We start from the raw sequence: 23,978 nt of genomic DNA on the forward strand, positions 1-23,978 counted from the left end.
TTTAAAAAATATGCAATTTTACTAACATTTGGCAACTCTACTAAACTGTTAACACTAGTTACAGTGAAGCTTTAAAAAATTAACATAGGTCTTATGAAAATGCTTTCCATCATTAAAATTAATTAATCCCCTTATAAATAGCAGTTTTTGGCATTTTTTAAAATGCCAATCTTTTCTCCATTGTTCAAAAATGGACAGAATCCATAAAATGGAATATTATTCAGCCATAAACAGATATGAAGTATTGATACTGAGTAGGACGTGGATGAATCTTGAAAACATTAGGCTAACTGAAAGAAGCCAGTCACAAAAGACCACGTATTATGATTCCATTCACATGAAAGTCCAGACCTTGGAAATGTAGAGACAGAAAGTGGATTAGCGGTTATTTAGCAATGGGATGGGGTGATAGCTAAAGGATACAGGGTTTCCTACTGAGCTGAAGAAAATGTTCTAAAATTGACTGTGGTGATGGTCGCACATATCTGTGAATATACTAAAATCCATTGAATTGTACACTTTAAATGGGTGAATTGTAGAGTATATGAGTTATTATCTTGATAAAGCTGGGTGTTTTTTTTTTTAATTAAGCAAATTTTTTGTATAGATATTTGTTTCCAATCTGGCTAGATTTCTAAAGAGGAGCACTCACCATCTGCTGAGGAGCTTGTGAGTGAAAGGCCCTGGTCCAGCGAGAACGGGCAGCCAGGTTACATGAGGCGGGCGGACTGCCTCCCATTTCAGTTGGCGTGGGGCTCCTCATCCGAATCTGGGGCTGGGGTTAGAAGCCGAGGAGACAGACAAGAGCTTCACCCTCCACCCACTTCCTCTGAGCTTTCTAGGTCTTTCTTCTCACCATTCCTGGCAGAATTTCCATCCCAGGAGTTACTACTAGCACGTCCATGACAACAGCTGAAACCACTCTTCCGGGAGAACACGTCCGGGAGGCCTCTCACCCCCAACTAAACTCGTTCCCTACTTCGCGCCACGTCCTGGGGCCATGGGGCACCCCCCTACCCCTTGGCAAAGCGGCCCCGTGCCTCCGCGGCGTGTTCGCGTGCTGGGACACTTCAAAAACCAGCTGGCAGATTTCCCGCTCCCCTGCAGGGCTTCTGAACCAGGGCTGTGTGGCAGGCATGAAAGGGCACCCGGGGCTCGGACATCCCAGAAAACGTCTGTTCTCTGGTCCGCCCGCGAATTCCACTACTCCGGACCGACACCGGGGAGAAGGGGCCCAGGTGGGGGCGGGGAAACTCCCGGGCCCTTCTCCCGATCTCTGCAAATCCGCCCAGGGAGGCCTGGAGGCCTGGGTGGGGGAGAAAGACCCGCAATTAAGGGGCTCTACGGGGGTGGGGGGGCATGACTAGTTAGTAGTTAAAAGGAAGGGGAGGCCCTGCTCTGGGCCTCAGGCCCCAACTCTCAGGAGTGGCCGCCGGGCTCCGGCACCACCACGCAGCGCGCACCGCGCCGCACCCGGCCCTGGGTGAGGAGCAGCGGCCCGGAACCTGACCTCGTCCTGGGACCTCCCGTCCGCATCCCCGGTACCATGACCCGGGACCGGGTGCTGTTAAAGGAAATGCTCTAGGAAGAGGTAGCAACAGGTAAAAGTCCGGGTTCGAAAGGCTGGATGGTGCGCGGGAAACAAGTAGCTTGGAAAGCGAGTAACAGGCGTCAATGCGAGCGGCTTCCTGCCTGAGGCGGTGCAGGACGTGCACGCAGAGCGGTCAGAAACAGGAACTGAGAAGGCTAAACAGGGACTGACTCATTCCCTAGGGCAATTAAATAAAAAGGGCGTGCGGGTACCCAAAAGGGTCATGCTCCAGGTGAGGCTCGAACTCACAACCTCGGCATTGCTCTGCATGTACTGCTGTATAAGTACCGCGCGCTAACCGATTGCGCCACTGGAGCTCCGCTTACCCCGCCTCGCGATGGCTCTATCAGGGTTCACTCAGGGCCTGTGCGGGCCTCTGCGGAGCATGCGCACCCGCGGCTCGCGGCTCGGCGGGAAAGAGCCGGGCCCCGAGACCCCGCAGCTTCCGCTCCAGCGGCCCCCGGCGGAGTGAACGCGGGAAGGCTGCGAGGGTCTCTCTCCAAGATGGAGGGACGGATAGGCTAGAACTTGAAGAGAGAGCAACCCGTCTCCCCGAGCAGCGCGGGCAGAGGAGCCCCCGGCGCTGCGGCCTGAAACCACCTCCGCGTCCTCCGTGGAGCTTCGCCTCCCGGGAGCGGGCCCCGCGAGGACCAGGACTAGCGCAGGAGCTGGGCTGCGGCCGGCGGGCGGGCCTTGTTGCGAGGGGTGGGGCCGAGCGGGGCGGCCCCGGCCCCGGGGCCGCAGATGCCCCCGGCGGCCGCCCTGCCCCCTGGTGACCAGTGAGCGGGAGGACCCCACCCCCACGGCCGCGCCCGCGCCTCCTGACTAGTCGGCGCGAGCGGGAAAACCCCTGAGTGAGCGAAGCCCGCGCTTTCCCGCAGGGCACCCTGGGAGCGCCTGGGCGGAGGTGGCGATCGAGCTTCCACCACCCGACTGGGCGGGGATTTAACCCTCAGACCCTCGTCGTGCCCCGAAGGCTTTCTGCTGCCCCGTCTTCCATCCCGAGCGGGGTGCGCGGGCACCCAGGCTGAAGAAGTGTCCCCGAAATCGTGCCAAGCCATGGGCATTCTGGCCTTCAACAGACAGAAGGCTAAGCTCCACGTGTTTCGTTGGGCCACAACATATATGTTTTAATTTTAAAGCGAATTCCTAATATTTAGAATCAAGAGGTCTCATACAAATAACTCGATGTCCAGAAAGTGGAACCACTGTACCCACGGCTGAATTTTGACTGTCCTGTGCCCTAGGCACGCACTTTTGTTTTCGTGGGCCCTTCCTCCATCCAAAAAAAATTTTTTTAATTATATTTTGCTACTGCAAAACAAAGATTTATTGTTACATTCATTCTATTTTTTTCTTCTAATTCCAGTTTTTTTAATGTAAACATTTTTGAGGGCTCTAGAAACTGTGCCTACTGTCTCTAATTGATAACTCCGCTGGAAACCTGCATCCCTCTGGAAGGGTATCTTCAGCTAGCTCCACCCCCTCTCTCTTCCTCAGGGGTCTTCTCATTCGATTGTCTCCTGGGCCTCTGTTGGCATGTTGGACACCCTATTTAGTGACCTCTGCTTTCCTGGGAAAGCCAGAAGGGCAAACAGTAGGACACTATGGCAATAGATTGGGGGATCCAGCATGAGTAAGTGATGGGGGCAGAAAAAAGATCATGTATAATCGCCTTGATTGTGACTTGCCCACAGTAACAGGTTGTGTTAGGGTGATAAGTGTCGAGCAGTAGGATTGTAGAAAACCTTGAAATTGGAGCAGAAGAGAGTAGAGTGATCAGGCAGATGATGAGAAGACAGGCACAGGTTCTGTGTAAGGCAGGGGCCTCCCGAAGGTGGTGTTTTCAGGAAGTTCAATGCCATGTGCAGACTGGGTTACATACCCAGAGAGAGGAGGTAGTTGAGTCTCTCCAGATGGTTTTGTAAACTTTGAGGGATGCATATGCAGAGCAAGAGCTCAGAAAGGAGATGATCAGCATGCCTGCAAGATCCCATCAGGCAAGCACCAGGCAGGTGGTGGGATGCAGAGCTGTGTAAAACATGCCAGGATTAGGACTCCTGGGAGCATGCGTAGGCAAGTCTACAGTAAATCAAGGGCAGCAGAGAGTGAAGCTTTGAAATAAGTCCCTCCCAAAAGATGGAACAGGCAGTAAAGGTAAATGCATGATTTGCCCTCAGGTGGGAATAATTTCCCCCCCTCAATTGAAAGGAGTTAATTTCCTAAGAAAAGAAGAAAGTTGCGGGCTCATACACAGTGTCTTCTCAAATCCAGTAGCATTTACAGTGTCTGCTCTTTCTCCCTCCTGAGTCCCCCAGGTGAAATCCATCTGATGAACCATGAGCAAAGATGGCCCTGGTGGTCTGGCTTCCATTCTCACTCCCCCTTTGATGGACCTACTCCTTCAATGGTTCAACAGATATTGACTGATCCACGGCTGCATGGGAGGGGAAGGCAGCCCGTGATACAACCTTTGGGAATTAAAATAGCTTAGTCCCCAAGGAGACCGGGGCTCTAAAGGAGGAAGGAGAGAGGAATGCTGAACCCAGAAGGAGAGTGTCAGAACCCCTGCTACCAGACAGATTTTTCAGCAAAAAGAAGTGTCCTGAGACCTTCAAATCACTTAACCTTATACATACTGACCCTAAAGAGCAATGAACTAAGAGCCTGAATTGTGGCCCTCCCTGGCTGTGTGACCTTAAGGAAGTCTCCTACCCTTTCATGGTCTCAGTTTTCTCATTTATAAACTGATGGATCTAGACCAGATAAGAACTTTCTAGCCTACCTTGACTGGAGAATTCTTTTTGTCATGTGGACCCTTGCCAACACTTTGAGATGATTTAATTATTTGATAATTTGTGTGATGCGTAATAAAGTAGTGATTTTTAAAATGAAACTTATTTTAGGGATGTGTACAATGTTAAAATAATCTTGAGTAATACCCATAATCTAGTAAGACTAGTCTCAATCTTTTCCCATTCACCATGCTATGCAAAATGTTTAATTTACTTTAATTATGTAATGGAAAAGTATGCTTTGTTAACAAATAACTTTTAAAAGAATATATCATATTTGGTCTTAGGACAAATGTATATTAAAATGTATGAAATTTAATGACTCATTGTAGCATCAAAAATAGACAAAAACTGCTTTCCTAAATGAATGTTTAGAATTTATGCTTCTTGCACTTTAAAAAGGGGTTTATTTTTATTACTTTCATGTTTTTGTGTCTAAATGATGATATAAAACAGAAGGGTTCTGGCTGCTATATCCAAGCACCATTCTGCAAATATCATGAAGTGGGTTTGGCTAGTCTTAATTCCTAATAATGAAGGCCGAATTGGACATAATTATCACTATATTTTCTGGTTTTGGTTTTTTCCTGACATACAAGATAAACATTTTGATCAGCCAAATGCAATTTGCATGTCTAGTGAATGAAGATCATCTTGAGCCAGATTTGTAGAATTTTCATCTTATGGTCTTCATTTCAGCAAACTTTTCATATTTTATATTTTCAGCCAGCATTCCATTATGGCTATACATGAAGCAGAATATGACTAACAAGTTGCTGTAGAGGAGTCAAAACCCACTTTGGACCCACCTGAGCAGCTGAGTTACACACACACTTCTGGTGCTGCAGGTGCTGTTCAACAGGCATTCAGAGGCTCCTGAATTCATACCATGTTCATGGGGCAAGAAGGTGTCTGAAGAATTATTTTAATTATTATTTATCTAAGTAGAAATTGAAAAGATGCCCTGCCACCTGTAACAGCAAGGACCATCTTGAATGTCTTTCAGAACCCCTGGGATTTGGCGGCATCTAAGATCCCTTCCTGTCCTAATAGTCCAAGAGCCTCACCAGCATCATGTGGAGAAATGACCCTTTACTTTCCCTTAGGAGGAGGAAGAGGTGTGGGTCTAAAGTGTGATGCAGATTTGAAGCCATTGCACGTGAGTGGAGCATGATGATAATTTGGGGAAGCACACATTACCTTCACTCATGGCTGAAGCTGAAATGTAGGCATAGTGAGAGCCTGTCAGAGGAAAAAAAAATTTTAAAGATTGGTAACACCCAATGTTGGAAATCGTGTGGGGAAATGGACACTGTTCAATATTGTTTTGTTCAGGTTTTTTTGAAGATAGTTTAGCAGAATCTATCAAATATATGTCCTTTGACCCAGCAGTTCCACTTTTATTGAGACACTTACACCTGTGAACAAATATACCATATTTCATCAAATCGAAGGTGCCCTAACCTATAAATGAACCATTATATTATGCAGCATTAAGAAAGAAAAGATGCTGCCATTTTAACTCGGATACTGTGCTTTCGTATCAGACTTTTTATTTTATACCTATTAAAAGAACTCTTTTAGACAGACTGAGATGTCCATTTTTAAAACCATGTATTACTCTTGAGAACTAGTGCTTTCTGCTCGGCTTCTCTGCCACTTCGTTTCTTCCACCTACAAACCCACCAATGCGTCAAGGAGGATTGCCGCTCAGGCTGCCGCGCTCATCTGGGTGCACTTCTCTTCTCCCTGAATCGTGGCCCCTCGGCACCTGGGCTGCTTGGTAGCTCTTCAAGCAGAATTGTGTGTGTGTGTTTATTGTGTTTCTAGCTACTATCGGTGGGAGTAGTTTGAAAGAAAATGATACATCAGGAGTTAGTGTGACCACATACTCCATCCTCCAAACGGGCATTTCTGAGAGCGAAAGGGGGCGTCATTAATAATCCTGGGTGGATAAGCATGACTGTGACTGTCGCAGACATCCAGGAGCCCAGGGCTGCCCTAACCATAGCCCTCTTCATACCACTATAAATACATAAAACACAAACAGGAAAGAGTCCTGCTACATTTTGTTTAATTATGAGAACGTAGATGGGGTGTGTGCCAGTTGTTAACTTAGTGCTTCTCTGCTCCACAAACACCCGTCTCCACCCTGCTCTGTGACCCTGCAGCCAGCGCCACAGTCGGGCCTTGTCTGTGGAAGGTGCCAGAGGAAGCCTGAAGGGCCGTCTCTTCCTCATCTCAGCGCTTTTTTTCCGGCTCCTACACCACAGCTGCCAGTGGGCGGCTTCCAGTCAGATTTTGCCATCACCCAGCACACAGTTTCCTGCTTGCCAACCCCAGCCTGCAGCAGCTCAGCAAACTTCTCTGCCGTGCAGTGGGCTCCCTCCACGCCCCCACCAGTGAGTTCTGAGTCTCAGCTTTGGCGAGGAGGAAGGGCCTTTTCCAAGTTTATCCTTCTGTGGGTTTTCTGTGTCATCTCTGGAGGTAGTGGCTGCTCCTTTTATCCGTTATTTCTGTATCCTTTAGAATTCCGTTTACCCCTCTTGGTAGTTAATCCCCGTTTGCTAGTTAACAGTTCTTTAAACTGAATCTTCCCTGTTCAGATTACTGGTGTGCTTTCTGCCTCCTGACTGGACCTTGGCTGGATCCCAATTCTTTCTTTCACTTGTCATATGAGAACAAAATCTTTCAAAGAATAGGGAGAACATGGTGGTGGTCAGTGGGTAAAAATAACGCACTTACATAGAGTTTACTGTGTGTCACACAGTGTTCTAAGAACTTTACACCCTATTAACTAATTTAATGCTCATGCCAACCATATGTAGTAAGCAGTAGTATTCTTTTCTTTCACAGATGAGGAAACTGAGGCACAGTGAGGTTACCCAAGTAAGTGGTAGAGCCAGGATTCAAATACAGATTATGTGACTTAAGAGTCCCTGCTCTCAACACTCCACAGAGAAGGAGACCCATGAGAACTGTGCCTCTCAGGGGTCACCCTTAACAGAGACACTAATCAGGGCTCACAGAGACCCCCTGTGATGATGGCCAAAGAGTTCTAACTTGAAATATGGGAAAGACCAGATAGAACTAGGGCCACTAGAGAGATGAAAACTGGGATCCAGGTATGCTGGGGCATCCAAATAAATGCCCAAAGCCCTCCTGCTGAGAAGATGGGCTAGTCCCTCTGTCAGTTCTGGCAACAGCTGACCCCAGACTACTGGACCAGGTGCAGGATGGCAGGTCTTAGGGACTAAGCACAGGTGGTGATGGGGTCTTCCCTTTGAGAGGAGGAAGAGTCTTAGCAGAGGCAGCTGTGGAACTCTGAGGTTTCAGTAAAACCCAGGGCTGTCCTTATGTAAAAAATTGGGGATGAGTAGGAAAGCTCACCCTGTGGGGTTGAAGAAAGATAAAGAACTGGAATAAAACAACCTTTGTTCCTATCTCTGTCCAACAACTGACTGAGTGGCTTCAATAATACTGCTTTACACATACACATCACAGCTGGTTAGCCATTCTCCTATTAATGGACATCCTGGGTTATTTCCTGTTTGAAGCTATTGCAAACAAAGCAGCTAAGAGCACTCTTGTACAAGTCCTTTTGTTTTCATTTATTTTCAGTAAATACAGGAGTAGAATTGCTGGGTCATAATGTAGGTTTATATATAGTTTTTTTTAAGCCTTTTTTTTATGGAGGTACTGGGAAATTGAACCCAGGACTTCAAGCATGCTAAGAACATGCTCTACCACTGAGCTGTACCTTCACTGCCCCCAAAGCATTTTTAAATTGTAGTAAAATATACATAACATAAAGTTTACCATTTTAACCATTTTAAGTGTACAATTCACTAGCATTAAGTACATTTACATTGTTGTGCAACTATCACCACTATCCATCTCGAGAACTTTATCATCCCAAACTGAAAATCTGTACCCATTAAACCATAACTCTCCATACCGCTTCCCTCAGCCCCTAATAACCACTATGCTTTCTGTCTCTATAATTTGGACTGTTCTAGGTACCTCATATAAGTAGAATCATACAGCATTTATTCTTTTATATCTGGCTTATTTCAATTAGCCATAATGTTTTCAAAGTTTAACCATGTTACAGCATATATCAAATTTTCATTCGTTTTCTATTGTATGTGTACCACACCTTGTTTATCCATTTATCAGTCAATAGACATTTAGGTTGCTTTCACCTTTTGGTTATTGTGAATAATGTTGCTATGAAGATGGGTACACAAATACCTGTTCAAGTTCCTGCTTTCTCTTCTTTTGGGTGTATACCCAAAAGTGGAATTGCTGGATCATATGGTAATTGTTTAACTTTTTGAGGAACCACCATACTGTGTTTCACAATAGCTGCGCCATTTTACATTCCCACCAGTTACGCACAAGGATTCTTCTTTACCAACACTAATTTTCTGTTTGTTTGGGTTGTTTGTTTGTTTATGGTAATATTCATCCTAATGAGTGTGAAGTAGTATCTCATTGTGGTTTTGATTTGCATTTCCTTAATAATTAGTGATGTTGAGCATCTTTCCATGTGCTTGTTGACCATTTATGTATCTTCTTTGGAGGAATTTCTATTCAAATCCTTCACCCATTTTTTAATTAAGTTGTTTGGGTTTTTTTATTGTTGAGTTTTATGAGTTCTTTATGTATTCTGAATATTAATCCATTACTAGATATATTATGTATAAATATTCTCTCCCATTTTGTGGGTTGCCTTTTCACTCTGTTGATAGTGTCCTTTGATAACACAAAAGTTTTTAATTTTGATGAAGTTCTATGTTTAGTTTTACAAGAAACTACCAGACCCTTATTTTCAAAGTAGTTGTGCCATGTTGTACTCCCACCAGCAATGCTGAGCATTTCAGTTGCTCTATATCCTTGTCAACATTTGGTGTTGGCAGTCTTTTTAATTTTAGCCATTCTACTGGGTGTGTAATAGTACCTCATTGTAGATGTAATGTGTTCCCCTGATGACTAATGGCACTGAGCATTTTTTGATGTGCTTATTGGCTATTTGTAAATCTTTGTGAAATGTTTGTTCAAATCTTTTGCCCATCATTTTGTTGGTTTTTTTCAGTTTGTTTTGTTTTTTGGGGTTTTAATCATTTTTTTAAGTTGTAGGAGTGGCTGATATTTCTCCATTTCCTCATCTATAGGTAGCAGATGTGAATTCCTCTGTGATACCTGGGCTACAAGAAATGCCCAGCTCAGCCACTGTCCACCACGAGTCCAGAAGTGCCCTGGACTCGTAAGAGCTCATATATGTCCACTACCGACCGCCCAAGGCATATAAGATCCATGCCAGAAAGAATGAGGGGGATGCCACAGGAGGTGGGGTGGGAGGAGCAGTGAGGAGTGTCTAACACAGAGTGATTTGAAGGGAGGTAGCAGTCAGTGGCCCCTGGCAAAGAGGGGAGAGGACCAGCGAGCTGCAGAATATTGTCTGCATGGGAGGAAGGAGGGAGGAGGGGAGCAGGGGAGAGCCCATTAGCTCTGGAGCCAGAAAAAAGGGAAATGTAGCAGATATATAAGCCAAGCTGAAAGCTCTAAGCAGAACTAGTCTGTGAATGTCTCCCTGAGGACTGTCCTCCTGTGAGGTAACAGGGAGACAGAAACTTCCTGCTGTATTGCAGAGAACCCTGAAAAGCTGACAGTGACCCTGGTGCAGATGGAGGGCTTTCCCTCCACTGCCCTGCCCTGCCCTGCCCTTTCCAGTAGGGTCTTAGCTGTGGTTGCAGGCTCCATCCAAGGGCCAACACTCAATTTCGATCACATTAGAGAGGCAGTACCTTGGAGGGCCAACCCCTTTTATTATTTAATGCCCCAGTCTTAGACCCTAACCCTCCCTTGACCCCTCAGGGAACCAGCCCTGGGATGAAGAGGTTGCTGCAGATAGCAGATCTGAGGAATGGAAAGAACCAGAGTCTGTGATGACACCACTAGGTTACAGGCTCATTCGCCCTCTGGGTATCCAGTTACATAGTCTAACCTTCTATTGGTTAAGCTACTGTTTAACTAGGGTCTCTGTTATTTGTGCCCATGAGCATCCTGATAAACTGGGAAATAAATAATTTGTGTAACACAACAGGAGAAACTAATAGAAATTACATTCTAAACAGAGAATACACATTCACAAAAATTGACCCTAGACTAAGCTGTAAAGGAAATCTTAATACATCCCCCCACCCCAAAATAATACACTGACCATCTTCACTCATCACAGTTCAGTAAAATCAGACACAAAAAACAAAACAGAATGATAGCCAAGCAAAAAACCTCAAACCAACCATATGTCTAGAAAATTTAAAACAGACTTGTAAATAATTCAAGTTAAAGAGATAGCAGGGCCAGAACCTAGATTTCCAAATAACCAATACAGTTTATTATCAAGCCCTTTTATTCATATTTGTTCTTAAACATTTGCTGAATTATATGAAAGGGTGGGAAAGTGGTAAGAGACAGGGAGACTGTGACAGACCAAGGTGGGCTGGGGAAGGGAGCAACTGAAGAAACTAGTTCTGTCCATCAAGAGACTGAAGGGATCAGACTGTAACCAGCAGCCAGGCTCAGCAAAGCCTAGACGCATCTACTGGTTTCAGGGATCTGGGCAGGAAACCGCCATGCAGGGGAGAACAGAGCCAGGCACCAGCACGCACGACAGGCTCTGGTGAACCCTGGTCCTGGGGCAGAGACTGCTTGTGACTCTGGTGCCAATGAGCTGCTGGTGCAGAGGGGGAGAGCTGGCTGCTGTGAGCTGTAAGGTCCAGAAACTAGAAGGAACCCCGGGTGGCTGTGACTAAACAATGCCAGGACACACCAGTAACATTTGAATTGTCGACTTTCTGGACATTAGCATCAAATGGTGCCCAACACCCAAGCCAGGAGGCTTGCCAATCGAATAGACATGGTGTTTTATCTACGCAGAACAAGCTAAACAGCATATTTGATAGTGACTATGCAGCAGATTACTTAGCCTGTATTTAGGGTTTACCTGGACTGTTAAGACCCCAATCACTTGTGGCCTCACTTATTCATGTTATTTGCCTCAGTAGATTAGAATGCAGTATAACTAACATTCATTTCTTTGAACTAGTGTCAGAACATCTGTTGGGCTGAAATCGTGTTTTTTTTTTCTTTTAGTGTGAATTCATTCATGCCTTTACCACCCACTCATCCATCCATCCATTTAACAAACATCCAAAGCAAACCTCACACATCATAGATCCTTGGTGTTTCATGTGTCGCTGTTTACATCTCCTCTGATTACTTGCAGATGAGAAAGATTAAGAATATAGTTTGAGTTATTTTGGTGCTAAGCGAGATTCTAGAAAGAAACGTTCAGAGAGGAAAAAAAGGTTTTAAATAAATAAAAGGAAAAAGGAGGAAGAAAATGGGAAAAGGGGTGGGGATGCATGGAGAGGAAACGGGAGTGTCCCAGCGGAGAAGGGCGGGAATCTTGTTTCCTGTCTGAGTGGGTTTTATTTGCAAAGGGAGCCCCTGCGTCTGAGGGTGCCAAGAAAACCCGCCCACCCCAGGCAACAGGGAAGGGGCAAGATGTGCTGGGGGGCAGGAGTTGGAGGAATTTCAAATTTCTTAAACTCTACAGTCTGAATTCTGGTGTCAGAGCCCGGGCTATGTTCCTTCTCCCCAACCTACCACCTCCTCACCCGCCCTCCTCCAACACACACACAGTTTTCCTAAGAATTCTAAGTCGGGAAGAAAGAGGAAAGCGGGTTTCCGATGGACCTTCCCCTCCTCCGCAGCCACACACCCAGGCGCCGGGTCTCCCCGCGCCCCCGAGGATCCCGGCTTGGAGCCTCTAACTCTTGGCTGGAATCATTAGCCCAGGTCTGTCCGCCCTCCCCACCCCAGACCCTAGCTTCCTGAGGTCTTAATGCCCTGTTCTTCATCTGTAAAACTCTTCATAAATTGTCGTGTGACTTGAGTATGCCCCTAAAGCATGGAAGGAGCCCAGAACAGTGCCGGGCACCTCGTCGGTGCTCCGCCTGCCGCCTGCGGACGTAGGCGAGGGGCCGGTGCCGCCCGGGCCAGGCAGGCGGTCCCTGTCGTGCGCCCGGGGCCCCCGGCACTGCGCCCACCGCCGCTCCTCCGGTCGTCTCCCGAGCCGGCCACAGGCAGAGCCGAGCGAGCGGCACCCAACAGATCTGGGGATGATAGCCTGCGCTCTGCCTTCGTGAGAGGAGAGGGCACTAACGTCAGCGGGGGCCTCTGGCGGCCGCTGTGTAACCCTGAGAAGGCTGTGTAGACACTCCCAGTTGTCAGACGAGGAAACTAAGGCTTCAATCTACTGCCAGCACCCCTGTGCTCAGGCGCTCGGGTTTCCAAACCCCCTTCTCCCCCTTACAGGATTTCTTTGGAGTCTTCCTGGGGCCCAGGCGGAAAGTGGGACAAGGGGCCAGGAAGGTTCTCGATCCCGTGCCTTGCGCTCGGAACCGCCGCCCCACTCGGGCGCCGCGGAGAGGGGGATGGCTCCGGACCGAAGTCCGCGAGGGGCTGCCGCGCGGCCGGGGGTATTGCCCCGCCCTTTGACCCCAGTTGCTGATTTACCCGGCGGCCAATAGGCGGCTGGGCCGGGTCGCGCCGCTCCGACGGCGCAGAGGACACAGCTCCAGAGCTCGGCTCCCGGGCAGCGATGGAGCATCCGGTGAGAGTGAAGGCTTGGGTGGAGGAGAACCGGGCCTCTTTCCTGCCCCCGGTCTGCAACAAGCTCCTGTGAGTCCCACGCACGCCCCCCTCCTCGTGCCCTCTGTCCTCACCTCGTCTTCTTCCATCTGCACCCCTCACCTTTCACCCTTCAAGCTCCAGCTCCAAATTCCTGCACCTAGAACTTGCAGAAAGGGGGAATGTCATCCTCATGGTGTTCAGAGGAGGGTGGGGACGGGCTGTTCCGGGTTTCACCACCCTCTTTCTGTTCCTCTTTCTGATGACTGAGTGGAGATTGTGTCCTTGGCGTTTGAGGGTGGCTAGGTGAATGAGACTAGGAGAGATGCAAATGGCAGGTCGCAGCCTCCTCTCCAGGGCTGAGAAACAGCTCTCCAACCCCTATTAACTCTCAGAAACTTGTGGGGGTGGGGTTGATACCTACAAATTGCAGAACTGAGGTCTGGGGACAGCCTGATCATACACCCCAACTCTATCTGGGAAGCTGCAGGCAGAGGGTGAAATCAGAGGATCCGCTCCCATGGGAGGATCATGATTTGTCTTCCCAGGTCCTCCCTTTGAAGCTGTGCCCCCACCCACACACCCACACACCCACACACACACACACACACACACACTCTCCTACAAGGCCCTCCCTAGCCACCTCTGCCCACAGCACCCAACAGGGCTGACCCTGGTCCAACCACAGCAGACCTCTCAGGCCATCCCCTCTGGCCCTTTCACCTCCTTCCCCCACATTCGACTGGGTGGCCGGACCGCCTGTGCTCCCCAGCTCCGGGCTCACAGCCCCATGTTTGCTGTGTCTGCAGAGCATCTCCAACAGGGCGGCTTCTCAAACCACTCAGCTACAATCATTCACACCTTGACCAGCCAGAGACCACCAAGTGTCTTCCCATCATCTCCTTTAATTGTCCCAGTAGCCCCATGAGGTAGGATTTTTAATAAATAACTTTCCCAGTGTCAACAGAGCTAGTTCGGGACAGGGTCCAGACCCAAGCATATGCAAGAGTTTGACTCCAAAGTCCACACTCTTCTCACTGCACAGCACTGCCACAGCTGACGTTCAGCATCTCCCCCAAAACCTGGTCTCTTCTATCACTGTCGTCACCCTCAACCCTTTCCTCCACTTCATCCCCGTCCACAGTCTCATCCTCCACCCTCCACTTTCTCCCCCTAATGGTGTCTCACTTCCATCTGCTCCTCTCCAGGTCCATGGCCACTGCTCTGGTTCCACCCTTGTCACAATGGGTACTTACTCCCCCTGCCTTCAGGCCCCCACCCTGCCCTCCAGCACTGCCCCAATATTAATAATAACAAAATGCAGGCCTTCCCTTTACTCACTCAGCAGATGCTCACTGAGCACCTACTAGATGCCAGGCACTGTTCTGGACACTGAAGATACACAGGAAACTGACAGAAGTCCCTTCCTGGTGGAGCTGACATTCCGATGAGAGGAGGCAGCCAATACATATAATAAACAAGGGGTGAGGCAGGCAGGCAGACCTGACAGCACTAGGCTGCTCCAGGCCTCTCCCAGCTCCTGGGGGTTTGGCTGCAATCTCTGCATTGCTTGGCTTCTGCTGCATCACCTTGACCTCTGCCTTTATCTTCACATGGGTGTCTCCTTGTGAGTGTGTCTGTGTCTCAATCTCCCCTTTTAGTAAGGACACCAGTCATATTACCTTATGACTACTACTCCAGTACAGCCTCATCACAGCTTAACTAATTACATCTGCAACGACCCTAGTGCCAAATTAGGTCACATTCTGAGGGACTGGGGTTTGGACTTCAACATGTGAACGTTGGCTGGGGCGGACATGGGAAGCTGCTTGGAGGGCTTTGAGCAGAGGAAGAACACAGGCACACCTACAGTCACACACACACACAGACTCTTGGATGCACATGGGCACACTGGGATGAACATGGAGACTGACAGGGGCAGTGATGCAGAAACAGCCCTGTTACCTCCCCGAGGTGTGCCCAGGCTCCCTCTAGCTCCCCCATGGGCCCCTATAGCCCTCCTATCTTCTCCCACGAGCTGGTTCCTGACTTCTCCCCCCTCATCCATTGCAGGCACCAGAAGCAGCTCAAAATCATGTTTGTGGGGGGCCCCAATACCAGGAAGGACTACCACATCGAGGAGGGTGAGGAGGTAAGCCTGCCCTGTCCCCTCCCCTGACCCAGCCCATGGGAGGGGACACTTCCTATGACAGGGCCAGAGCCTGTGGACAGGAGAAGGGGGCAGTCAGATGGCTGATGGGTGAAGGGGGCACAACTGAAACCACAGGGCGAAACTGCTGCCTGGAAGTTGTGGGCACCCAGTGACACCCTTGACAACTCCATCGTCAAAGGAATCTGCTGGGGAAGCGGGGAAAAGAGCCCAGCCTCTGTGCGTGTGGGAGGTTCTAGTTTTGGGGCATAATCTTCTGGACACAGGACTGTCCATGCTCTGGGGGTGGTGCCCTGGTCCCCTTGCCCCCAAACCTGAATATGTGAGATCAACCTCCAAAATGAGACCCAAATGTTGAGAGGGACTTGGGTGCTCTGCCCTGGTCCCGGGAGCCTAGTTTTAGTTCTAGGTCGTGCTGTAAGGTGGCCAGCTGACCTGGTTTGCCCTGGACTTTCTTGATTCCAGCCATGACGGTCCTGCATCCCGAGAAACCCCTCAGACTACCCACCCTACAGGGCCGCGAGCTATGAAGACTCTTCCTGCCCTTCCTCAAATTGCCCTTTGCGGCGGGGGGCGAGGGGGGGTTGTCAGTTTGCCTTCCGTGGCAGATGGTAAAGCCAAGTTTCTCTAGTTTCCCTGAGCTCAGATTGATTTCGCTTAGAGGTTCTTGTCACAGCATCTACTATCTCCTCTAACTCCTTACACAATAATAATAATAATTATTATTAATAACACCCCCTCAACTATTTGGCTGGAGCTTTTAACACCCAGTGTGTGACTGGTAGAGAGGGAATGTGTCTGCCTCCTCCTCCTCCCAGCTCCATGGGTGATCTCAGTAAACACATTAATTAGGGACTTAGGATGAAATAGGAAAAACACAGTAGGAGCCCTGCAGCCCCCCTCCCCAACCTGGGAGATAGCAGGCGGCGAGTGCTCCCAGCCCCCACAGCACCCCCCAATTCACCCCCCGACCCCGCTTCCAGCATCAAGTCCACCATGTACATGGCCCACTGGCTCCCAGAGGGATTTGGCCCAGCACTGCCCGCACCGTGCCTGGCATCGCTGCGGTCAGAGGAGCCAGCCCAGGCTCCAGGGCTACATGCAGACTCAGGCCCACACTGCTGCTCCAGGACTGACTGTGTGACCTTGGGCAAGCTGCATTACTCTCTGAGCCTCAGTTTTCTTTCTTCCTTTTCTGCAGAACGGGGCTAATAATATTTTTGGAGCAATGCACATACCTTAATTTGGAAATAATACTGTTGGAAAAATGGCACCAAATAGATTTGCTTGATGCAGGGTTGCCACAACCTTTAATTTATAAAAAAAAACACACTAGCTGGGAAGCACACCGAAGCAAGGCACAATACAAGAAGATCTGTCTGTATGGGAAAGCACTTGCCCAGGCCCTGGGACACAGTAAACGGGTGATTCTCCTACATGGCTGATGGGTCCTTGAATTGTCCAGGGAGCATCCCAGCCAGCCCCCTGCCCCCAAGCCAGACACCAACTGTTGGGTCCTAGGTACTTTGGTTGTCACTTTAGTGTCCAGGTATGATCCTTATATGTCCCCAGCACTTTTATCTGTGGTGTGTGTCAGGGAGACTGGTACCTCAGGGCAGGATTGAGGTTGCTGCTTATAAACTCTGAGGCCCTCAGGAAGTTTCTCAGGTTTTCTGGACAGAACCCAGGCCAAGTACCTGGAAGGGGAAGTGGGGAGGGTCCGAGCCCATCTGCTGTCCTGTCTCACAGGTGTTTTACCAGCTGGAGGGTGACATGCTTCTCCGAGTCCTGGAGCGAGGGAAACACCGGGATGTGGTCATTCGGCAGGGAGAGGTGAGGCTGAGCCCCAGCACAGGAACCCCCTCGTGTCCACTCATCCTGGCTCTGGTGGAGGTCTCTTCCTCTTAGCCTTCTCCTGGTGTAGGGGGAGGGCTGGGCTGGACTGCGGGTCGGCTGGCGAGGCCAGGACACTGCGGCACTGAGGTCTCTGTGGGGGACTGCAGCCTTGCTGGCACCTTGTCCCCACCGCTGCAGATCTTCCTCCTGCCTGCTGGGGTCCCCCACTCTCCACAGCGGTTTGCCAACACCATGGGGCTGGTGATTGAGCGGAGGCGGCTGAAAACAGAACTAGATGGGCTCAGGTAAATGGGCCTGGTCTGGGCATTTGGGGCGGAGATGGGGGTGGCAAGCAGCAGAGGAAAGGATCCTAGGGTAGACCCAAGGAAGCACTTCCTGGCCATGGAGTGGGTTCGGTGGCAATGGAGAGCCTGTGTTTGCTGGCTGAGGGGGAGAGGTTGGGGTAGGTGCTAGGATGGGTTTCATGATGAAGGTAGGTGGGGGGGATGTTCTCTGTGACCTGCCTGGAAGCCCATTCAGCCAGACACCTTCTGGCTGAGACCAGAACCTGTGCTGTCTGCACTGAGATCTGCTGGGGAAAGGCGGGGAGGATGCCAACGTCAGACCCACCTGGCCCAGGGCAGCCTGGAACACCGCTGCTTCTCCCAGCCTCTGGCCCCGGCCAGTGCACGCCTATCCTTGTTCCTCTACCCCAGCTCATTCCACAACCAGCGCTAACGTTTGTATAACATTTGCAACGTGCTGCGCACCGGGCAATCGCTTTATGTGTATTTATTCGTTTAATCCTCACAATGATCATATTGGGTAGGTACTGTTATCATCTGTACTTTACAGATGAAGAAACTGGACCCGAGCTGAAAGAAAGCAGCCGAGCTGGCATTATTGAGAAAAATGACATTAGGGCCGGGACAGCCTAGATGGGAGCGTGAGTCAGCACCAAGGAGGGGATGAACGCAGGTGCAGAGATGGCTGCTGAGTTTCTCTAGCTGAGTTCCCATCTCGTTCCAGTCAGTCACCCGATTATTATTCCTCCGAAAGGAGGACTCAGCCTTTGGTTCTGGGAGACACAGAATTTTTTCTAAAAGCTAAGCTATATTTTGTATTTTTTTAACTGAGAAAATAAAAATTTCCCAACAGGCTACTGAAATCAGGATACTTTGCCCCTAATCTTTTGTTTTAATGGACAATTTTTTTAATGCTTCCCCTTTTTTCTAATTACCAAAGTCACACCCATTTAATCCTGAAGTCTGGAAAAGTACAAGAAAGCAAACTAAACAAAATTACCTGTCAAGAAAAGAGTAAATTTTATAGTATGCAAATGATATCTCAATTAAACAAAATTAACAAAAATAAAGAGAAAAACAAAAGTCATCCCACCAATTAAATCCAACAAAGCACTTAAATTTCCATCTCGTCTTCTTTCTGTGCTTATCTGCAACCTTACAACATTGCGGTCTTACTGTAAGCATGGGTTTGAGTTTTGCTTTTTGTACGTTAAAAGAAACTCAGGAGTATTTCTCATACTATTACACGCTTTTCAAAAAACACAATATTAATAACTGCACAGTAATTTACTGCAGAACAGTCTGTTACAGGAATAGATGCCTGGCCTTAAATTTGAAAGGCAATTTTTCACACGGGGCTTTATATGAGGAGTTTTTAGTGATGGAGAGGACAGCGTCTTCAGTAACATTTTTACAGCAAATTCAGTAACAGATTTCATCTGCTGCTTTTGACCTTTAATAAAAGCCAGAGGCTTAATGTGAAAATGCCACTCTGAAGGCAATTCCTGGAGGACATCGAGGTCTGGTTATGAGGCTTTCTGGTGGCCAGCTCCATCCCAGGTTGGAACTCAGGGTGTTAGGTGGGGTGGATGCACTGTGTGTCTGTAAACCACCTCCCATATGCAGGACCACTTCTCTTTTTCGGGAGGAGCTGAAGAACAGAGCTGTGTTGGCCCTGGGAGCTGAGCCTGGGGTTTAGGCATTTGGTCAGTAGATGTGCTGCACGCATAGGGCCCTGAGGCTGAGGCCTGTGTCTGCCCAACACTCCTCAGACCAGCAGAGCTGGGGGCTGGGGGCCCGGGTGGACTTCAGGGAGTCTGCTGGAGGCTATGTGGGCATGCATGTGGACCTTCCTCCAGAGAAGAGGCCCAGTGCTTTGCTCTAGTTCTCAAAGGCATCCATGACCCCAAGGGGAGAAGAACCCCATCATCTGGGGGGCATCTTCTGCATATTGGTTCCTTAAGGTTCCATGTGCTCCAACCTAGAATACCAGCAGGCAGGTGGAGATCCAGCCACGGGTCCTAGTCAGCCTCAGCTTCCTCAGTTTTTGGAAAAACACTTGTCACTGATGTTCCCTATGCTTCTAAGACTGTCTCGGGTCTGCCCTGCTTGTGCCACTTACAGGCTGTGTAATCCCTGCCGCGTTGCCCAGATTCTCTCTGAGCTTCAGAGTTACTTCTGTTTTCTTTGTAAATGGTCAGGTTTGGGAACTAGGAGGAGCTATGAGAATGGGGCTGATAATAGCCCTCCCACTTTGGGGCCACACAGGTGTTCCTGGGAGAGCCAGGCGTGGGTGGGGGTGAGCATGCATTGGCCACTAGGTGGCGCCAACAGGACGAAGCTGGCAGTCAGCTGTGCAGGGCTGGGGTGGGGGCGCAGGCGTCCACTAGCAGAGCCAGGCCTGAGAGAGGCTGCCCGGAGGCCATCCAGGTGGTGAGCCGCGTGCTGTCCTTTGTTCTGGCAGGTACTACGTGGGGGACACCACGGACGTCCTGTTTGAAAAGTGGTTTTACTGCGAGGACCTTGGCACACAGTTGGCCCCCATCATCCAGGAGTGAGCCCCCAGCCCTGCCCCTGCCCCTGGCTCTCTTGAGGAGCCCTGCGCTCTGGCGGGGAGAGCAGACCCATCCCAGCAGTGCTCCTCGGCAGCACTGGCCAGCCCGGAGCCACCACGCCCAGAATTTAGGGAGAAAGTCTGCCTCTCCCGGGGTGGGAGGACCCCGGGCTGGAAAGCAACCTGGGGAGGGGAGGGAAAGGATGGCAGATATACAACAAGTTGTGTGAGGGCCCCACGAGCATATGTGGGCTCCTGTGCCCTTGAGTGTATGAGTGTGAGTGTGTGTGTTCCTGTGTCTCACTAGCCACTCCCCCTGCCCATTTCTTCCTGTAGGTTCTTCAGCTCTGAGCAGCACAGAACAGGGAAGCCCAAGCCTGGTGAGGCCACTGGGAACCACCTTTCTCCCTCCCTCCCTCCCTCCCTTCCCATAGAAGGATGGCTCTTGGCCCTGGGTACCAGGGAGTCTCCTTTTGAGTACTCTGTCCAGTACTCAAGGCACAAGAAAATGGCACCAAATAGTACCCCCACATGGCTGCTTGGTCCTTGAGCTGGATCCAGAGCCCATTCCAGCGACTAGGAGCTGGGACCACTGGGAACTGGGTCTGCTGGGGCTGTTCAGGTGAGGCCAGAGGACACTGACCACAGCTGTGCTGTGGGTGCAGACCAGCTGCTCAAGGAACCACCATTCCCCCTGAGTACACGGTCCATCATGGAGCCCATGTCCCTGGAGGCCTGGCTGGATGGCCACCGCAAGGAGCTGCAGGCAGGCACACCGCTCAGCCTGTTTGGGGACACCTATGAGACCCAGGTAATGCAGCCCTGGGCCACCCAGGGCACCCACCCAGCAGCCCTGGGAGATGGGAACTAGTCACACATGAACACACACACTCACTTGCCAGTTTTGGAGGTTGCAGACACGATCATAGACTTTCCTTTTTCCTCCCTGACTCAGAGAATGATGGCTTTGCTGTGAGTGGAAGCCCGTGGAAGCTACCTGGTCCCCAGCAATCCTCCTTTGCTTTCAGAGTAAGGGGTTGCCCCCATCCACAACAGGTTTCTGAGAGTCTAGTGTCAACCCCCTGCCAGGAATTCCTGGGCCTTTGGCCAATCATAGCCTTAGGAGCCAGAAGGGAGAGAGATACTTGGGGGTGAGGATTGGGTGAAGAGTTGCACAGTGAGAGAGCCCAACAAAGCTGGCCTCCTTTCATTCAACATTTATTGATGGCCTGTTATGTTTCAGGTTTTGGTAGGAAAAATAAGATAGATCAAAGTATTGTCTGGCAATTGGACAAGTTAATCAACAATTGCCACAAGCATGTGACACATTCTTTGCTAGAGACGCTACGGGAAGCCATAGGAGGATAAAGAAGGAACCCAGCTGTGAGGGAAGTCAGGGAAGACTTCCTGGCAGAGGTGATGTATAGGCTGAGCTTTAAAGCTAATATAGGAGTTTGCAAAAGGAAGAAAGAGAGATGGAGAGAGCATTCCAGGTGAAAGAAGCATGAGCAAAGGTCTGGAGGCTTGAAACTGACTGATATTGCAGATAGCTGAGGTTGGGGGACCAGGGCAAGGGGTGGGGGCAGCAGGCACAATTGCTAGATGGCCAGAGTAGCAGGCAGTGCCCAGGTGTTCGCAGCCCTCCTGGGCTGGGCAAGGTGCAAGGACCTATCCTGGAGACAGGAGAGCTTCACCCAAACGTTGAAGCAGGTGTGTGACCAGGGTAGAGTGGTGTTTCAAAAAGATCACTGTAGGCTACATGAGGACCAGGTCAGGTGGGCAAGTGTGGCAACGAGACCTGCTAGGAGGCTCATGTTCACTTGTGCTTTGCAATTTGCCACATCCCTTGCAGTTTGAATTAGACAACCCTATGGAGGGATGCTCACTGGATGCAGACGTGCCCTAAGAGGCCTGGCCAACAAGCCTCTGAGCTTATACAGGGCTGTGGGAGCCGGTGCACACACCACCAAGCGCCTCCCGCCCCGCGGCCCTGCCTTCCACCTCTTTCACACCCTTCCTCCTCCCTGCTTCCGTTTACTCCAGCAAATATATACTGGGTCCCACTCTGGGCCTGTGGGAGGGTGGCCTGCACAGTAGCTGTGGGCTTCCAGGCTGATGCAGATAGGAGCAGCTCAGCCTCCCTCTCACTCCCGCTCATCCCCTCCCATCTCCTTCCTCCTCCTTAGGCCAGACTCCTAACATCTTATGGAGGAAGGGAGACAGGTATCCTTTGGGGCGTTCATGTGTGTGTGGTACATGGGTTTGCACCGTGCCTGTATACATGTGTGCGTGTGTCCCTAGTGTGTCCCTGGCAGGCGGGCATCCATATGAGTCAGCAGTAGTTGTGTCATGTGTCAGAGGGAGCAGATATGCACGTGTGTGTGAAGGACAGGCACGTGTGATCCCGACAGCAGGTGGGCAGGGAGGCCTGTGGCCTGAGCAGCCTTCCTCCCCAATTCCTGGTCTCTGCTCTGCACATGGAAATGAAGCTGTGTTGTGGGCCCCACCCCTGCCCCGCACAGGCCTGGTGTCTGGGGGCAGGTTCAAGGCCTGGTCCTGTGTGGGGCAGGGCACACCAGAACGGTCTGTGTCACTTACAACCAGGTGACCGTCCACGGACAAGGCAGCAGCAAAGGCTCGAGACAGGACGTGGACATATGGCTGTGGCAGCTGGCAAGTGGGGTCCCTGGGAGAGGGTGGCCCAGCCTCCTGCCAGCCCTTGGAGACCAGGCTGTTACTGGGTCTTAGACGCCCCCAGCCTGGACCGGCTCCCAGGGCTTCCTTCCTGAGGCAGATTCAGGGATGCTAACACAGGTGTGGTGGCCAACAGCCTCCATTCCCTTCTCCTACTCCTCTTTCCTAGGAGGGCTCCTCGGTGTTGATGATGGAAGGAAAGCGCCTGAGCCTGAACGCTGATGACAGCTTCCTGGTGCCAGCCGGGACTGCGTGAGTCCCTGGGAGGACTGACCCCCAACACTGGGACTGCCCTCCTTTCCCTGGGATCCTCGGGGCCCAACCTTGTCTGACCCCTGCCCACTGGTGTCTCCACAGGTACTCCTGGGAGCGAGGGCGAGGCTCCGCAGCACTCTCTGTGACCCAGGACCCCGCCCGCAAGAAGCCCCTAGGGTGACCCTCTTGCTGTGAGCCCAGAGCAGCCACCCTGGCCTGAGCACCACCCCTGCCAAATAACTCCCCCCCACCTCATTGCTTCTATGTGTACTGCTGCCAAGTGACTCAGCGTGCCCTGGGCTGGGCCCTGAACATCAGTGCCACCCATCCATCTCCTGTCCTCTCGGCCAGGATGCCAGGTTGCTGGGGACAGTAACTCCCCTTCTCTCCTAACAGCCCTCTGTACAGTTCAGCCAGGCTGCCTCTCCAGCCCTCTGTCCCTGCCGCCAAGAAGGCCCTCAATAAAGGCTTCCTGGTGGATGAGCGCCTGCTTGTCTGCACTCACACAGGCCATGGGGGATGGCAGGCACCGCGAGCTCCCGTGACTGTGTGGCAGTGTCTGGGGCACCAGGTGGCCATGGATGTGTGAAGGGTCTGTTATCTGCCTCTTTCTCACCTATTCTTTTTACATAACTTTAAAAAATAGCATCTGTTGAGGTTTTTCTCCCCAATAACAGAAGTGACCTGTGCTAATTGTAGAAAACACAGAAATACGTAAAAACACAACCGCCCCCCGCCCCCAGAGAGAACTACGGTTAATACCTGAAGATCTTGATGAGCCTGCACAGGGCTGTGAAGCTGTATGGGAGCTTGGCGGCAGGGGGAGAGGTGTCTGGCCTCATCCCCCTGCACCCCCTGCTATGCACAGGCCCCCGTGGGGTCCAGGGGTGCTGGGAGCTCTGGGCGCAGCAGTGGGTAGAGATGAAACGTGGAACCTGCAGTGGGAGATCTGGGCTGTTTCCTGGGACTTCAGTGAGAAGTTGGTGAGGGGCTGCCTGGGGAGGGAACTGAAGCTGATCTGGGTTAAACAGGTCCCTGGGTAGAATCAAAGCTTCCTCCAGAAAACTTGAGTCTG

General features: G+C 50.5%; 1 protein-coding gene, 1 long non-coding RNA gene and 1 other non-coding gene across 6 annotated transcripts in view; 1 reads left to right on the forward strand and 2 right to left on the reverse strand.

Moving 5' to 3' along the window:
• Positions 1-2,398, reverse strand: part of LOC116283524 (uncharacterized) — a 191,029-nt gene extending 188,631 nt beyond the window's left edge. The window contains exons 1-2 of the long non-coding RNA XR_012059078.1: positions 1,918-2,398; positions 653-775 (exon numbers count right to left, since the gene is read on the reverse strand). This is a non-coding gene — a long non-coding RNA (uncharacterized lncRNA). The remainder of the gene's footprint in view (positions 1-652; positions 776-1,917) is intronic.
• HAAO (3-hydroxyanthranilate 3,4-dioxygenase) lies at positions 1,480-23,464 on the forward strand. 4 transcript variants are annotated; one of them, XM_072937811.1, is made up of 10 exons: positions 1,480-1,601; positions 15,163-15,241; positions 17,009-17,092; positions 17,294-17,400; positions 19,865-19,954; positions 20,291-20,334; positions 20,620-20,765; positions 22,559-22,627; positions 22,818-22,900; positions 23,006-23,464. In XM_072937811.1, the coding sequence occupies exons 2-10, from the start codon at positions 15,185-15,187 to the stop codon at positions 23,082-23,084; spliced, it is 759 nt and encodes a 252-aa protein (XP_072793912.1). In that variant the 5' UTR covers positions 1,480-1,601; positions 15,163-15,184; the 3' UTR covers positions 23,085-23,464. The 4 variants fall into 4 exon arrangements, with proteins under 4 accessions (XP_072793912.1, XP_072793911.1, XP_072793910.1 ...); XM_072937810.1 differs by lacking the exon at positions 1,480-1,601 and adding an exon at positions 12,803-13,072; XM_006211453.4 differs by lacking the exon at positions 1,480-1,601 and adding an exon at positions 12,990-13,140.
• TRNAI-UAU (transfer RNA isoleucine (anticodon UAU)) lies at positions 1,816-1,908 on the reverse strand. The gene is given in 2 exon segments: positions 1,816-1,851; positions 1,871-1,908. It is a non-coding gene; the product is annotated as a tRNA-Ile (tRNA).
• Positions 23,465-23,978: the final 514 nt, after the last annotated feature.

This window comes from Vicugna pacos, chromosome 15, assembly GCF_048564905.1.
Source record: "Vicugna pacos chromosome 15, VicPac4, whole genome shotgun sequence".
NCBI classification, from domain to species: domain Eukaryota; kingdom Metazoa; phylum Chordata; class Mammalia; order Artiodactyla; family Camelidae; genus Vicugna; species Vicugna pacos.